This window comes from Quercus suber, unplaced genomic scaffold (genome assembly GCF_002906115.3).
Source record: "Quercus suber isolate HL8 unplaced genomic scaffold, Cork oak 2.0 scaffold_236, whole genome shotgun sequence".
In the NCBI taxonomy this organism is placed as follows: domain Eukaryota; kingdom Viridiplantae; phylum Streptophyta; class Magnoliopsida; order Fagales; family Fagaceae; genus Quercus; species Quercus suber.
In genome coordinates, this window is record NW_027069693.1 from 147,995 (window position 1) to 166,258 (window position 18,264).

The 18,264-nt window shown below is 31.6% G+C and overlaps 2 protein-coding genes across 3 annotated transcripts; both read right to left on the reverse strand.

The window, feature by feature from the left end:
* Positions 1 to 4,504: 4,504 nt before the first annotated feature.
* On the reverse strand, positions 4,505 to 9,893 carry LOC112022780 (probable LRR receptor-like serine/threonine-protein kinase At3g47570). Of its 2 annotated transcripts, none has more exons than XM_065780445.1 (4): positions 9,754 to 9,893; positions 6,061 to 6,636; positions 5,342 to 5,787; positions 4,505 to 4,806 (listed from the first exon to the last, which is right to left on the reverse strand). In XM_065780445.1, exons 1-3 carry the CDS (start codon positions 9,788 to 9,790, stop codon positions 5,342 to 5,344), a joined length of 1,059 nt encoding a protein of 352 aa, XP_065636517.1. In that variant the 5' UTR covers positions 9,791 to 9,893; the 3' UTR covers positions 4,505 to 4,806. The 2 variants fall into 2 exon arrangements, with proteins under 2 accessions (XP_065636517.1, XP_065636516.1); XM_065780444.1 differs by having other exon boundaries at positions 6,061 to 6,672.
* A 7,303-nt stretch (positions 9,894 to 17,196) lies between these two features.
* LOC112022727 (extensin-2) lies at positions 17,197 to 17,994 on the reverse strand. Its single transcript, XM_024055356.1, has one exon. The coding sequence runs from the start codon at positions 17,992 to 17,994 to the stop codon at positions 17,197 to 17,199; it is 798 nt and encodes a 265-aa protein (XP_023911124.1).
* Positions 17,995 to 18,264: the final 270 nt, after the last annotated feature.

An 18,264-nucleotide genomic window follows, 5' to 3' on the forward strand; every position in this document is an offset into this window, starting at 1 on the left:
TACCCAACTTCTTTTGCAGGAAATACTTATCTGATATTCAAGTAAATGAAAGAAATCGAGAATCATATAAATTGGAAATATATTTGAAGTGCTAGAATCAAGTGTCTGATACAACATTTAGTTTATTGGTAGAGAGACACACAAATAGTAAAGCTTCAGAGAGTAAAAATAATCAAAACCTAAATTAAAAGGGTTAAATCAAGGTAATCAAACCATGCTTCGATTGGGTTAGAGCCTAGAGGATCACCCTATTACAATATGTAGGATCAACACACGATGGGAGGTGTAATGAGATCATCTCATAAGATATATATTTTCATTTTCATTTCTAAGCATGAAAAGTTATAAACATGTCATAGTCACTAGCAACTGAGCTATTTTATTTATCTATTGAAAGGAATCCCTTGACAGTTAGCTTGAATTCTTCACTTATTGTAAAGTTTTGGTCAATCATAGCTCAAATTAATAACAGCTCCCCCTTTTGGAGATGAGAGAGACTTGCCATGATTCGAAACTCTCTTGTTCTTTCTTTGTCTAGTAGAAAGACTTTCCTTGGTTTGTTAGGTTGGTTGGGCCAACTGATAGTGATGGGCTGAGCTTAAATTTTTGAAATTTTAAACATCAGAATGGGTTGCCTGTTTGGGCTAGGGGTTCATTTTTGATTTATTTATTTTTATTATAATAAAAAACCAGGCTAGACGTTGATAACCATGGTCCATTTTGAATATGTGCCTCTATTAAACTACTAAAATTTCTGCAATGAAAGTTTTAGGAACCAAAAATTTTGGACTCTATTGGTATTTGGGCCTCTATTAAGAATTAAAATTTCAACAATCAAACTTTAGGACACATTTGTTTTTGTTTTGTTTTTTAGAAGTTTGCCAAGCCAAGTTGAAAACTTTTAATTTAGGGTAAGCTAAATAAAAGTTATGAGGGAAAAAAAAAAGAACTATGTTTCGCTATAGTCCACGTCCTTGAGCAGTATGAGACATTTCAGGAGGTTCAAAGACATTTAAGAAGGAGACATTTAATTGGTCAATATATATATTGAACCAAATTGGTCAATATTCTTAGTCTGAAGTCTGAACAAGAAAACTTTCAGTACCCATCAATAATGGGGTAAAGCTTAGAATAGTTTTTTCAGCAACTTAGGGTCCCACTTAAATTCAATAAATGACATAGTTAAATTTCACTGCTTTTGAGAAAAATAGTTTTGTTTGTGCTTCATTAGTCAATATAGTCATGCGGTTAAATTTAATTAGAAATCTAACTATCTAAGGTATAAAACCAAATAATTTGTACAAATTTTAACATTAATAATTTCATATTCTAATATAAGTTACACAAATTCACAAACTAGGATTGAATTAAAAATAAATAAAAAACTGTGGACTTGGCATCCATTTTTAAAAAAAAATTATATATAATTAATTTTGCAATATCTTTTCTGAGTTTCTCTTATTGCAATAGTTGACTGTGTGTTGTCTTTCTCAGTCAACTACTATAAAGTAGTTTTTAAGTAATCCAGTTAGTTATACAGCCAAGTGCACAAGACAACATGCTTTATATTGGTGTTGGACTATAAATTCAATTATAGTTGAGCATTATATGAATTCAAATTATGCCCACATCTTTGTATGAGCTTTTGGAATGTTAGTAATAATTTTTTCATTGCCATATAGCAACCAAGGTGTGGCCTTTATGTGTTACGTGGAGCACTCTGCATTTGTAATCGAATAACATTGGGGCTTTATATGATTATTTGTAATTGTTATTTAACCAACTATCCCGTGCATCGCACGATTTAACGACTAGTTAACTAATAAATCACAAACCACTATAGCTATATATGAGCTATCCATACTTCCTACTTTGATAGTCAAGGTATTAAACAATATGCATATTCTTAATTTAAATATGTGTCTTAATTATAAATGAAACTGATCTAGCTACAGGAGATTGAACCCAAAACCTCACCTTCCCCTCCACTGTTATCTTTGAATCCACCGTTATCTTTGAAGAAGAGAAAATGCCATTTGGTAGCCATTGCCTTAAACAAGATGCAAAGTTTGTTTGTGATTGTAACCCCCTCCCCCCCCCCCCCCCCCCCCCTCTCTCTTACACCCATAAAAAGGAAAAAAAAGAAAAAAAAAAGAAAAAGAAAAAAAAGCTCCATATACCAAAGTTACAATAATGGCATATAACTAACCACATTCTTCCAAAAAAATAGTAACAGTCAGCAATTCAATCAACTCAATTTTTAATAAATTAACATACCACTAACCATGCAAGTCCTATTATATGAAAAACAAACAGAATAAAACTTATCACATTTTGTTGGAATAAAACTTATCATATTTTGTTGGAATAATATAATAGTAACAGTTAGCAATTGAATATAATTCATTAGGGAAAGAAAGAAGGAATTACTTGAATCAAAGTTGTAGGGGGAGTAGGGGATATAAAGCAGGGCATTATATTTAAAAATTATGGGTAAAACTCACGATTTGTATTCTCAATGTCCAAAATAACTTCCTACCCTAATATTAGTAAAGAAAAAGGATAAAAAAAAAAAAAAATGAGGAAATTGCTAGATGTACTACAAGTTTTATTATGTGATGAATGCGACTAGTGTACTTCAATCACCTTTCAATGAATATTTGAATTGTGATTTCGTGATTGGTGACATATCAGTTTATAAGTTTAATGTAGTAAAACTTATAGTATTTGTAGATGACATAAAATGAGTAAATGTACAACTTAAATTCCACCAAACAATGGAAATCGTATTTCTTATCATTATAGTTCTAGAAATTATCTGCTCCATCAAATAAAAACAGTCTTCCGAGTGGTATGAACTATACCATAACATAATAGAAAAGCTTTACAACAGCCTCCACTACTTCTTCATATGCTTTGGATGAGTCAGCAAGTTTAACTTCATTCCGAAATTCAACTTCAAAGGGTCTTCCTCCAAAAAAAATGTCATCATCATACATTCAAGATCGAAATTATCAGCACCATAAAAGAAGTTGACAACCACTCTAGTTTCCCACATGTCATGTAATACAATATTAACAAATGGGTGATACAGAAGGCTACCAACAATGAACCTCTTTTCAAGGTTCTTAACAAAGCATTTAAGCAAAGATATTTTTTGGCCAGAGGTACCACACCGGTACTCTCTGTAAGGTCTTCTTTTTATTTTTTGCGCAAGTGTTGTTTTGAGCACGTGAGGACTTTGCGATTTACTGACGATTTTCGGCATCATCAATGGTCAAAACCCATTTAGCTCTAGCAACGCAAAAAAGGAGGAACTGTAACATATTGGTTAGAAGAAAAGAACACAAATGCCAGACTTATGTAAAAATGGTGGCAAGAAAATCTTCTGTGAGTGCCAAATCGATTGATGGATCTTTGGAAGTAGGGAAATGAACTTGAAGGGAAGGGGTTAAGTTTCGATCCAAAAGATTAGAAAAAAAAATGTTATGAATCAATGCAAAAGAGATCTCTTATATATCACAGATTAAATGAATACAAATGTTATCACCGGATGGACCGAAGTGGATTTAAAGGACCAAAGTGGACCGAATTGACTGAACTGAGCCGAATCGAGCAAAGTGGACCAAATGGACCAAAGTAGACTGAACTTGACCGAATAGACCAAATTAGACCAAAGTGGACAGAACTGGATTGAACTGAACTAAAATACAATGTTGATAGAGCTTAATAGGAGTATAGCAATAATAATTGCTATGTTTCAATTTTTAGATATCATATAGATATAAATATAGATGATATTTATGTGGAATATTCTTTTACCTGTTGGAGGTTGGAGTTTTAATGAGCAACAAAAATTGAATTGAAAATTTGCAAAACTTGCCATTACTTACCATTTCACATATTGGCTGGCTTTTCCATAATAATTCATGCAAGCATTTGCGGATCTTTTCCTTTATTGAGATAGTTACTTAATCTTATCTTTTGTTATTTACATCTGCATGGCAATTATGAATTATTGTCATCCATATCTGTTTTATATTTCACCTTGTATACTCAATTATAAATCTAATAAATACAACATTCAACAGATTAGTGTGAGTGATGATTCATTCAAACGCTTGTGTTTAAATTTGGCATAAGGGCCACCCATTATGGCTTCTAACAGATAAAGATACGCAACTATCTCAATATATTGCATGCATGCCTGCACCATGCATAATAACCTGATTTAACTGAAAATACCAAATCATGTCCTCGAGTGCCCACAGGACCAGATCATTCTGGCTTCCATTGCGATGGACTGACTTGAGACGCAAAGGATTGATAAGTCTATGCAAGTACAACGGGCATGAGAGATCAAGGAATTAAATCAAAAGATAGTTATATATTAGGGATGGCTCCATAAAGATGTTAATTTTTTAGTAATTAAAAAGCTATATTAAGAGGGAAATTAAATTAAGAAAAACAATCCAGAAAAGAAAATGGCACAAAAAGAAGAACAGGGAGGAAAAGTGTATGAAACACATATTACAATTACAGGAGCGATCGTACAATCCATGATAAAAATAAAATAAAATAAAATAGTAATATGGTTTAAGAAATGTCATTGACAAATAACAGCGAGCCGTTGATCTATATTACCTTTGACATGGAAAGCAATGACAATGGCTGAGGCAGCATATGTGTACACTGTAACGAACATAGTAGAATGTTACAAGCCTATAATTTATAGCCATCACGAGCCACAGAAATATTACTCAATCAAGGGAATTCATTACTTCAATTCCATCCAATCCGGCCATGCTACAAAACAAACAATCACATAAACGAATTAATAACGGAACAGCTACTTCACTGATAGAAATAGTGAAGAATTAAAGAATTGCAATTACTCTCTTGCAAAAATACGAACAAACAGTAATTCTTTTTCTTTTATTCCATTGGTGTTAAATAACAGTATAGAAAAGTTTAGGAACTAGAGAGACAACAAAATCTCACAACATTTTCACAATATTTTTGTTTTGAATTGTTGTAGGTTCCACTAAAATCTTATTTTATTTCAATTTATTTTGAATTATGATGGAATGATATCTCACTTGTTATGAAAATATTGTGACATTTTGTTGTATTCTTAGAAAAACTCATAACAATCACGTGCAAACTTAACAGTCCTAATAGAGAAATTGATATTGTTTTAATTTTTTTTTTACTCATTTTCTCATTTACGTTTTTATTTTATATTATTATTGTTCTATTACAAACAAGTGAAAAATATGTATGTCTTAAAATCAAATCAAATGAGTTTTTGTTGAGATGAAAATAAAATGAGTTAACATACCTAGTTCATTCTTCTTTTGTTTTCCATCTTAAATTTAAGATATGCGTCTCTAATTGCATTCATTTCATTGACAACAACATTTGTTGGCATCCGCTCATCAGGTGATGTTGTAGAACACGACAATCCAATTTTGAACACTGATATCAAGCAATCTTTTATTCTGTTACTAACATTGAGATGGGGCACTTCTTCAATTATTGCTCTGTCTTCAATGTCATCTTCGTTTCTCTCATCACCAACATCTTCTCCATCCTCCTCAAAGAACATTGATGGGTCAACTATATCCATTACATGTTCAGGCAAAGCCATTGAAGTGAACCTATGAATGCTCAAATCATCTATGAACATTTCATCGATAGGTTTTTTCCCAGTGAACATCTCTAACAGGAGTATCCCATAACTGAAAATGTCTCCCAATGTTGAAATTTGGCCACCCATCCCATACTCTAATTCATTAATACATTTTCAGTAACAAACAATAATCTTATGAACTTAGAAAGTTAGAATTTAACCACTAGTGCATTATGCATTGTTTGCACATATATCCCAACATAAAACTTTGTGAATATGTGCGTTTCTTTTTTTTTTTTCTTCTTTTTGTTTGAAGTGGCCAAACATGAGTGTATAGTTATTTTTGAAAGAATCTCTACTTTTGTTTAAAATGAAAAAAATACTATTAAACAAGAAATGAGTAGTGCCTCATCTAGTTGAAAAATTACCTGGAGGAATGTACCCAATGGAACCCTTTAGTCCAACTGACAGGGTTTGAGTTTTGGAGGGATTGTTAGATGCTTCAAAGAGGAACTTCACCAATCCGAAATCACCAACATGGGCTACCATATCTTCATCAAGGAGTATATTGCTTGGTTTAATATCACAGTGAACAATTGTCGTTTGGCAATGTTGATGAAGATATTCTAATGCATAAGCAACATCAATGGCTATATTTAGTCTCTGAATAAAGCTTAATTTTTTTCTTTGATGTTGCTCATCAATTTTTGGATGCAACCACCAGTCTAGACTTCCATTGCACATGAACTCAAAAATTAGGCTCTTAAAGTCATTCCCTTTATGATCAATGCTAGAGCAAGCAGAGAAAATCTTGAGGAGATTGCGATGGCGTATACTTCTCAAAGCATTGCATTCATTAATGAAACTTGTGGAAGCTTCTTGTTGTTGAAGGTTCAATACTTTGATCGCAACAATTGCTCCATTTCTAGCAAGAACTCCTTTGTATACAGAGCCAAAGCTACCCGAACCAATCAAGTTGTTTTCAGAAAACCCATTTGTTGATTCTAAGAGTTCAGCATAAGAGATAGGTAATTGCCAATCTTCAAAAGAAGGCGTAGTTAATGCCCCCTCTCTTAAATTTTTAACAATAGAACATGTAGGGAAAAAATACAACAAAAGAAGTACAAATATGATTATGCTAGTGACAGGAATTATTATTCCGAGTGTAAGAAGCTTCCCATGCAAATGATGCTTTTTCCTTGAGCATGTAGATAAATGTAATTCTTTGAAACCACCGCATAGCTTATCATTTCCAAAGATTGAAATTGCACTTGCATTTGCAAAAATCCCTTCATTTGGTACTTCACCTTCAAAATTATTATAAGAAATATTGAGATGCTTAAGCGACAAAAGCTTGCTGAGAAATTTAGGAATGTGCCCAGACAAGTTATTATGCGAAAGATCTACATCTTCTAAACTTCTTAAGGCCTTCAAAGATTCGGGAATTGCTCCCTCAAATGAATTACCCTCCAAATACAAGCGCTCCAAACTAAGACAAGTCTCAAGGGTGGTGGGAATTTCACCTGATAATTTATTCATTGAGAGATCTAACTCACCAAGAAGTCTTAAGTTGCCCACTTCAAATGGTAATGCACCTATCAAAAAATTATGAGACGTGACCAAAGAAATTGAAAGGGAAGAAAGACCAATAACCTGTTTTGGTATCGTGCCATTGAGATTGTTACTAGAAAGGTTTAGTGTAAGCAATTTTTTGCAGTTTCCAAGATTTGGGGGTATACTACCCTCAAATTTGTTTTCTTGCAAATAGAGCCTTGTTAATGCAGTTAAGTTACCCAAGGAGGAAGGGATTAGCCCTGAAAATTCGTTATCATTCAATTCTAATCCTTCTAAGTTCTGAAGCTTCCCAAGAATATCTGGTAGAGGACCTCCCAAATAGTTACCTTCTAATCCCAGCAAGTTTAAGTTAACAAGGTTCCCAATCCCAATAGGGATGCTACCACGGATCATATTTGAACCCATAGTAAGAGATCTTAGTTGCATGGAAAGGTTGGCTATGACGCTGGGCAATATCCCTCCTAACTGATTTTGGGCGAAACTCAAGACCTCCAAACTAGTACAATTAGCAAAGTTATTGAGAAAATTCAGGTCCCCATCGTTCCCCTTTCCAAGTTTATTGACTTCAAAATTAAGTCGAACCAAGCCTTGCAAGCTTGCTAGATTTTGAGGCACAGTCCCGGTCAAATTATTTTGAGAAAAGTCAAGTACTTGAAGTTGAGAAGCATTTGACAATGATGCAGGAATAGTTCCTGTGAAACTATTAACAGCTCCAGCAAATATTTGAAGGTTAGGAAGAGTAAGACCAACATCTGGGGGAATGCTTCCATGTAGCTGGTTTAGAGTAACGGAGAAGTAGTATATGGAAGAAATATTATAGATCAAAGAAGGAATGGTGCCGGACAAATAATTCCCATAAAGTTGAAATTTTCCCAAGCTTGATAGAAAGCCAAGTTCACTAGGTATACTTCCTTGCAAAGAGTTCCGAAAAAGATCAAGAATATACAAAGAAGAAAAGTTACCTATCCAAGCTGGGATACTTCCTACTAGGTTGTTCACACCAAGACTTAGATTCACCAACTTTGACAATGAACTGAGATGGCCTGGAATCTGCCCAACAAGATTGTTGTAAGCAATGTCAAGCACTCTAAGTTGTGTACAATAGCTCAGATTAGTCGGAAGTTTACCACCAAAGGAATTCCTACTCAAATTGAGATGATGCAGGCGTTGTAGACGTCCCACTTCTTGAGGAATTTCACCAATGAAGCTATTACTTCGTAGGTTGATTCCTGTGAGGCAAGTAAGATTTCCTATAGAGGGTGGTATGGAGCCAAACAATCTCTTAGCTTCCAAATTCAAAACCATGACTCGTTTACTAGAGGGGCTACATGTAACACCTAACCAGTTGCAGAAATGTATGGAGTCATTCCATGAGCTCATGATTTGAAGTGGGTCTTTAGTGATCCGACTCTTGAAGTCAAGTAGAGCCAGGTGATCTGTCTCATTTGCAAAAGCTGGAATTGTGGCAGATTTCAAACTTGAGCTCATACACATTATAAGAATCCCATGAAAGAATATTAACAAAACCCACTCGTAACTTGGACAAGAGTGCGTCATTCTGTTGGGGTTACAGGTTTGAAGTGAAGGATAGACTCTAATAACTGCCTTTGCTTTCTGTGGAATACAATATTGAGTTAGCGGAAGCTCTGATATCAGATTGTTAAACAAAACACTAAACAAAATAACTTTTATTAAAAATTGACTTTTTAAATTACAACACTTTACAAAGCATTATTATTTCACCAATGCACACACGGCACTTTTACATTCGCACACACTAACCTTCCTAATGACCTTTTTCAGGACACGCATCAACTCACTCACCAAATACACATACACACACCTAACTTCTTTAGACGGACACTGGGACACAACCCTTAACTTTGCTTTCTTCACTTCACCTGCTTCTCTTCACCTCACACACTTCACCTTACACGTCTCACACACCACTTTACTTCACCCTACTCTCACGGCCATCATTACATCTATTTATACTAAATGTATATCAGTTAAGAAACCAACTTGAAGCTTCTAGCTTCTTTCTTTTTATTGGCATTAAATTAATGCCTTTCTCCAACCTTCTAGCCATCTTAGAAATTTGTGGCTGCAATTAAACTATGCATGTAAGCTCTAGAGAATTCCAGAGAGAAACTCTAGAAATTTCTAGAGAAAGAGAGAGAGGCAGTGCTTGATGTTTAACATACAAAAAAAATTCAATTAGAATTAACAGAATTATATGTTAGTAGGACAAAGCATTTCTGTGGAAATGCAAAACGTTAGCCCCACCTATAGATGACATAATAGCATGGATTTTTTTTTTTGCTCGTCACAAGAGTTAACATCACGTAGATAAGAATTCGAATGACCCAAAAGAGAAGACTTTTTGGTTTATAAGAAACTGCCATATTTAACAATGCAACAGTGTTGAGTTTCACTGATTCTATTCTAACCCACAGCATCAAATATAACCAAAAAATCCACAACAATGAACATAAATAGTGAGAGAGAGAGTGAAAGAGTGAGAGGGGTAAAAAACTGAAAGTCACCTTTAATAATTCTTTGAGCTTGAGGTGGATTACTCATGAAACTTCAACTTTCACAATGTTCACATATTTGCAGCACAAAGAGAATGGGTAGCAGAGAGAGTGTTGTGCCTTGTAAGATAAGTATAAAACACAGAGGTAAAGAATTTGAAAACCAGGGGCTCTATTCGGGAAAAAAATGTGGGGTTCGGTGGGGTAGGTGAAATATATATATATATATATATTTTTTTTTTTAGAAACAGGTTATTTAAAAAAAAAAAAACACATTGTTAAAAAAGGCCACCTAATTAATAGTATATAAATAACTTTTTTTTAAAAGGAATAATCACCCTATTATTTGCTTATTTGTGGTTACTTTGGTAATTAATTACTTTTTACTTTTTGGAAAATTTGTTGATATATATATATATATATATTGCAATCCCAAAATAACTCAAAATGGTATGTCAAAATAAGCATGTACCAAAATGTTCCGTTTCAGTGGACAAACCGAAATAACTTTCGAAACTGTATTCATAACATTGGTTTTGATAAATTTTGTTAGTTAAGTTAGTGTCAGAGCATTGCAACTCTTGAACTTGAGTTGTATATAAACACTCCCTTGATAATTAATAACCTTGAGAAATCATTTTTACCCAAATTCCATCTTTGACATCTTCATGGTACAAAAGCAGTGGTGGCTCCAAAAATATTTTTTAGGGGGTTCATTCAAATTTGTGTTGAAGAGGTTGACAACGACCTCTTTGAAAATAATTTTTTTCGGTCTTGATCATTATGATAATATTGATGAGATCTTTCGTAACCAATCATCTATGATCTAAAGGAAGATTTAAAAAAAAAAATTAACACGAGTTCTTTTAGATAATAAATCTTAGGTAGGAGACAAATCTTGCGGTATATGTGACTTCCTTATCAAAAATTTATTCATAGTATTAGCAAGAGAATTAAAGATAAACTATAATAAGTTCATTGGGCATATGTTTTCTTAGTATAATGAAGATATTAATTATTATTGCTAAGATTAAATCTTGTAAATTATCTATTCTCTATTACTATAATAAAGTTATTAATTATTATTGTTAAGTGAATTTTAATTATTATTACTTAGAGTACTCTAATTCATCATTTATTAGTTTTTGTTTTTACTCTTTTCAATTCTTTTATTTAACAATTCAACTCAATTGTGACAACTTACAGGACTTTGTAATTTATTAAGAAGAATTTTGTTGTGTTTTTTACATTACTCTATTAAGAATTCAACGAAGCAATACAATCATTTAAAAAAAAATTTGTCTTCATTCTCCATTGTCTCACGCCCCACTTCCTCTTCCTCACACTTAATTTTCGTTTAGTGTTTACACTTTACAGCTCATTTATTTATTTATTTATTTTTTTTTTCTGAGATTTAAGATCAACAAATTACTAATTTTTGTTGTAGGACTTGCTATTTTTTTTCCTTCGATTTTAGATCAAATTGGTTTCATGTTGGGTTTTTTCTTTTTGTTTAAGAAGGCCAAGATAAATTAGTATTGAATTAAACAAAAATATATCAAAATTTTATAGTAAAAAAAAAAAATTCACAAGTTAGGGGGTTCATTTGAACCCCTGAACACCATGTGGCGCCGCCACTGTCAGTAACAAAAGTAAAGGAAACAACTTTACAATGAAAGAGAGAGAATCTCTGAGAGTAAAATTTAAAAAAGAAAAGAAAAAAAAAACTTTACCTAGAAGAGGAAATTGATCCAAAAGTCGAAGCTTTTTGTTGATGAGAGAGCAAGAGAGAGTAGAATGTGAGAGAGGAACTCTGAGACAAAAGAAACCCTTTAGCCGAAAATTCAAGAAATGATAAATGGCAATGGTAATGGAATTTCAGTATACCGTTTCACAAAGAAATAGTGAGAAAAAAAAAAAAAAAAAAACCCTCTTATCTAGAAGAAAAAATTTATCCAAAAATCGAAGCTTTGCATTGATGTGAGAAACTCCGAGATAAAGAAACCCTTTAGCCAGAAATTCAAGAAAAAATAAACGGCAATGGTTATGGAAAATTCAAAATGCAAAAACTGTAACGTTGATTTGTTGGGGAAGAGAAAGTATCAATAATTTATATATACTATAAAACCAAAGCCTTTGACCATTGTTTGACTTTTTTTTTAAGCTATCACAATTTTCCACATCAGCAATATGAAAAAAAATGATTAAAAAACTCTTTTTCTCCCCCAAAACCAAAACCTAATAAATAAAAATAAAAATAAAAATAAAAAACTCACTCCCTAAAACGCAAATGCAGACTAAGCCCACTGCTAATCAAACTCTATCTCTCCCTTTCAAAAGTAGTTTCATCTCCTTCTTCATACACACAATCCCCCATGCCTCTCTCTACATACACGTTCCCTACCTCCAGTCTTCTCCCTTCTCTACCTTCATTCCAAGCTTTCTTCCTTCGTTCAAACCATAAGCAGAGCTAGAGGAGGGCTGGGGGTTGTCAGAGGGAAGGTTTGACATTGCAACTCTATTGTGGGAATCCGAGCTCTTGAGGTCGAACTGGATAGTGAGAGAGAATGTTTTTTATGATTTGAACTAGAAGGCTTGAGAGAATGCTAAATACGAATTGAAGTGATAACGTTTGTGCATATAGTGGACTTATTAGTTTTTATGTATCTACTAAAAGCATAGGGTATTTTAGTTTCTAATCTAAAATTGGGAGAAGAAATAAACTTTAAATATTTTATTGACAATTTTGATATAATAATATATTTTTTGTTGCAATAAACAATTTACTGCTTCAAATATCTTTTAACAATAGGATGTTATTTCACAAATTTTATTGCAATAGATTAATTGATAAAAATAATTTAGATCTAGTTATTGTAACAATATTTTCATTGTAATAGATAATTATTTTATATTTACTATTACAATAGATTGTAAAATAATTAATATTAGATTATTGTCATAATATCTTTGTTGCTACTTCATGTTTGTCATTGCAATAATTGATATTTAGTTATTGCAATGATATCTTTGTTGCAATAAGCTGTCACTTTGAAATTTTCATTATAATAGATTGCAAAATAATTGATATCAAGTTATTACTATGATTTCTTCAATTTAAGATATTGTAATTTAGTATTAAAGTTTCTATTGCAACTGAAAATTATAAGTTATTGCAACTAATTATTATTAATGTAATAATTTACCACTTTTAAGTTACTATTGCAATGACTTTTAATTTGTAGATGTGATACAATGTCTATATCTCTATACTAATTTTGTTGTATTAACACTTGATGTAATAGACTTATTTTGTTGCAGTGATTCCACTTTGTCCACTATAAATTTCCAACTCCAGCAATCTCAACCCAATGCACCACCATGACCAAAAGTGAGAAGCCAAATATATAGACCCAAAACCCCTTTTCTTGAGCAGTGGGCCTTGTTGCCATGACCCTCCCATTAGACTTTTCTGTAGTTTAAATTCACCTTCTCCGTATTTAGATTCCCGTTCTCGCTTTCTCTTCATCGTACAAACGTAAAGAAAGCGACTTTATAGTGAAAGAGAGAGAATCTCTAAGGCTAAAATCAAAAACCCTTTAGCCAGAAGAGAAAACCCCAAGGAACTCTGTTTCCGCGTCTTCAACATCAAGAAACGCAGTTTCTTTTTCCAACAGCTCAATTTTTTGTGGAAAAATGGCAAATGGCACATCCTAATTAATAAAAAAAAATTATTTTTTACTTATGGGTGTGCATTTGATCCACTAATTTGATTCATTGGGTTTTCATGGATTGATAGGGTTGGGTTAAATGGTTCTTTTTTTTTTTCTTTGGAAGCTTGGGTTTGATTGACAAAATTTTCAACTTTTCTTTAAATTTTTTTTTGATAAACACAAAATTTTCAACCTAAGTTACCTCCAACCCACAAAATTAGTAGTTAAAAATTATAATTTTTTTAGTATGATTTATTTTGAATTTTGAGACTTTTTAAATTTGTTAGATTGGTTTATTTTGTAACTTTGAGATTTAGTTTGATAAATTTGAATATTAAGATCAATTGTGTACATTTCAATGATTTATTAAATAATGTGCTTAAATAGTTAAATAGAAACATAAATAACTTATTGAAAAAGTAGTATCAACTTGATAACCTAACTCAACTTGACATAACCCCTATAAGATGGATTGAGTTGATTTTTAGAGTTATCATGGATTAGAATGAAAAAAATTTTATTCAAAGAAGTTTGATTGAGTTGAAAAAAATACTTCAAATCCAACGCAATTAGGGGACCACGCACTTCCCAAACGCTAATCCCAAATAAAGTGGATGTCTTCTCTCTCTCTCTCTCTCTTAATTTTTTTCTGCCAATTGTACAACCCTTTTGTTTTTCAATTTTACACATTTTGAAATAGTTTATCCTAATAATAAAGAATAATGTTACATCAACAAAATTTTCACAATAAATTCTAGATGATAAGTTGTTATTGGTTCTAATTTGAGCCCACCATTGACATTAATTTTTCATATACTAGTAATACCTTGTCACCTAATTTTTTTTTTGAAAATATTATAGATGTAGCATTTCCCAACAATAGAATAGTTCTCACTTGATCACCGTAAATCATTTAGGTTTTTTTTTTTTTAGATATTATATAATTTAGCTAATTTAATTTTAGGCTAAAAAATTTAAATGGTAAAATTTAGATATAGTATCATATGTGTAGTATATTAGGTTTCTCAATTGAATTTAAACTCTTCTTCTTTTTTCTTTTCTTTTTTTTTTTTTTTTTTTTTTTTTTTTTGGAGAAGAGAATTCAAACACTTGATTATTTGGAATTTAATTATTTATGGAATTAGTTAATACAACAAAGTGTTTGAATTCAATTGGGGATTCTAATGTATTGTAACTTACTAACTTAGATAAAGTTTTACCCAAATTTAAATTACTACTTTGATTAAAATATTATTAAACATTCAATAAATATATATATATATATATATATAAATCCTAATTTATTCTCTACTTGAGGAACTATATAATTTTTCAATTTTGATGATATGTGTGAAATCTTTTATTTTGTATATGTTTGAATCTATATCTCTACTACTATTTAAGGGGTTTCTCCTATTGGGATTCTCATTTTATTTGTTCAAAAAAACCTCTATACCCGTATGTTTAAGTAGAGATAAAATTAAATGACAATCCAGTAAAAATACAACTCTAACTCCCACTAAAATATTGCCAAAAAATAGGGCAACTCTCTTGTTGATTTTCAAATTACTTTATCCACTTATAAATTAGATTTTCAAAGTAAAAATTATATACATAAAATAAAAACATAAGTTTTTTTTTTTTTTTGCTATAAAATAGGATCACTAAAAAAAATAGTCTCATCACACACGCGAAACGCGTGTGTTGAGGTTAGTATATATGAATAGGCAAAATTTAAAGAAAATTCAATTAGATTCTACAATTGAAGTCCAATTTTGCGCCATGTGTCTTAAATTATTTATTTTTATTTCTTAATTTTGGAGTCACATGTGGACCACATCATAAATATTTATTTAAGTGAGTTATTGCGTACAAAACCAAAGAGTTTAGAATTAATGAATAAAAAAAATTAAAAAAACGGAAAATTTACTTTTTCTACCTAATAATATTCTTACAAGACTTTTTAAAGAGTTAAAAAAAAAAAAGACTATCAATAATATTTAAATTATATATGTAAGAATTATACTATGCATCTTAATGTATTTTTTTTTAAGTATATCTATGCATATGCATAGAGTTACAAGCTAGTTTTAATTAATGCATGAACATGACTATTCTACCAATAGTAACAATAAAAATAACCTAATATCAAGAGCCTTGTAGCCTACCAACACCTCTTGATGTTTTTAATAAAAATATTTAGGATTTAAATCCTCTCTCCTCAGTTGTATTATCAAATTAAAAAAAAAAAGGTATGATAATATAATTATAATTATAATTATTGAATTCTTATAAATTGATTGATCAATTTTTAAATAAAAAAATGTTATTAAAAATTTATTAATCATGTTATTGATGTGAAACCAATAAAATTTTAGTACTACACAAATTTGTAAACTTTTAGTAGTAAAATTGATAATAGCTTTATTCCATAACATATTTATAAACTCAAAAAAAAATCATAGTTAAGCTAAATAAGAGTAACGTCAAGAGCTTTGTAACTCAATGATATTACTTAGAGTCTTTGATAACCAAGATTCGAATCCCAACTTGTTTTAACAACAAAATTATTTGAAAAAAAAAAAGTTAATTAAGAGTAGGGTATTGTGAATGTGAATCGCATTTATAAAGAAATTGAATGGGCGAGAATTTGTTGGTTTTGTTTATTTAGGAGATGTTTCTATGAATTCTAATCACAATTGATCATGGTCCGTTTAGAGTTATCTTCACCTGTCATAATTTATTTTAACAAAGTTTCTTTCTAAACTAATTTAAAGAGAAACTTTTCAAACATCTCATATATCTCTTTTTTGGCCTGGGTGTGAATTTTGAAAATATAACTGTTAAATTTCATGTTCCTTATATTCTTAACACATATATCAAATTTCATTCAAATTGAATGTTATTTACTATTCTATTAATAAACTTATTTTTTATACACAATTTTACATCACAAAAACTTAAAATTTTAACATTTGCTTGATGATATAACAATTGCTCTTTGATTTTATTGAAATTTTGCTAGCATGAAAGATATAATAAGAACATGCAATCCAACGATTAGATTTTCAAAATTCACACTCAATATAAAAATATATATGAAGAGTTTGTAGGAATTTATTAATTATTATGCCTTAGGTTTTGATCATGGACGGAGCATATATCTTTGAGATAATATGGTTCAAAAAGAATTATATCTCAACATTCAGCCCAAAAAAAAAAAAAAATTATATAATTTATATCTCAATTAAGAATTTCAGATCTTATAGGTGGAAAAGTTAACCAATATTCCAATTCTATTATTCATATATAAAGCTTATAAACCATGAAACTGATCTCCATAATAACTGACAATTTCAATTTGAAGATCTTACCAAATTAAGATAATATTACCGTCTAATTAATCCAACTTTCCAGCAAAGAAAATTAAGTAGTGAACATTGTTCAAAAACTATACTGGAACTTCCATTACTATTTCTCATGTAGCATGGATCATTCAAGAACTGATCTTGTAGAGTAATACCACAGCTGCATACATATTTTTAAAAGTAGTAGCACAAATTTTTAGATACATCATAATTCAATAGGGTGAGAGAATCTTCAGAGTCTTAGAAAATTTTGAACAACAATCTTTTGTGCAATAATTTTAATGTGACAGACTATGTGATAGAGAAAAAATAGTATTCCATTTAAAAGTGTACATAAGATAGTTATGAAAAAAGATTTAGGAAAGATTGTAGTTCTAGAATATCTCGAGCTCCTCTCGCTTACCCAAGTATTTGTACTGTGTGCTTCTCTTCTTATCCTTCCTCTTCTTGCACACCAAAGCTCCCAACCCAACAATACAAACACCACCAATTATAAGCCCAGCCAGAGTTCCTCCATTTCCACGCGAAGAAACTTCTGGTTCTTGCTCAAACACCCCAGCATCATCTTCAGCACTGTAACTGAAGGGTGTTGCAGGAGGGAGCTTTGGAGAAGACTCATCAGTGTCCGATTCCATGGCCATGGATGGAGCGGGCACAGGAGCTTCAAGCGGAGAGTAGATGCCATCGCCTTCAGTTTCAGGTGCCATAGCTTCGATATAAGGTGGAGGAGAAGCATATTCTGGAGAAAGAGAGTTTTCTGATTCATATTTAGGAGCCAAGGGTTCTTCTTCACCGTAAGGAGAAGGAGAAGGAGAATAGTATTCATATTCAGGAGCTAATGATTCGATATAAGGAGGAGGAGAATTGTATTGATATGCTGAAGAGAGTGGGCCATCTCCTGCATAAGGGGAAGGAGCAGAGTATTGTGGTGAGAGAGAGTCATATTGGGTTTGATCAGGAGCTTTAGCAAATGAAGTTTCAATTGGGTTTGTAGGTGTGGTGTCATTTGCAAGTGATGAGAGCTCATCAGATTGGTCTTCAGGCATGGCATCACTGCCTAATGATAGCTCAAATGGGTCTGTAGGTTCAGCTGCATTTGTTGGCATGGTAAGAATTACTGCTAATGAGAGGACTATAAGCATAAAGAAACATTGTTTTGAGAATTCTGCCATGGTTAAAGGCATTGGCTGGAGAGAGGGAGGGCTTGTATGTGTAAAAACTTTAGAAGCAAACAAAAGGTATATATATGCTGTAAGATTTTTGTAGTGTTTTAGGAAATGAACTTGGTGAACTCTGCGTTTTGAAGTTTTGAAGAGAGGAGAAGAGCTTAAATACGTGTTTGAGAGAAATAGGCATTGCTTTCAGGGTGGCAAATGGAAGGTCCATGAAGAAATGGTGGCAAATGGAAATTAAATGGTTTCTCTTTCTCGTTTTAATTTTCA

What these genes read in the sequence shown, in the direction of transcription:
- LOC112022780 (XM_065780444.1), bottom strand. Translation starts at nt 9,790, where the DNA reads ATGAGTAATCCACCTCAAGCTCAAAGAATTATTAAAG. An exon ending in AGCTCAAAGAATTATTAAAG is followed by an intron (nt 6,673 to 9,753) that starts GTGACTTTCAGT and finishes CTTCTTTTGAAG; the next exon opens with ATTGGCAATTACCTATCTCT. An exon ending in CATTGGGTACATTCCTCCAG is followed by an intron (nt 5,788 to 6,060) that starts GTAATTTTTCAA and finishes TTAATGAATTAG; the next exon opens with AGTATGGGATGGGTGGCCAA.
- LOC112022727 (XM_024055356.1), bottom strand. Translation starts at nt 17,994, where the DNA reads ATGGCAGAATTCTCAAAACAATGTTTCTTTATGCTTATAGTCCTCTCA.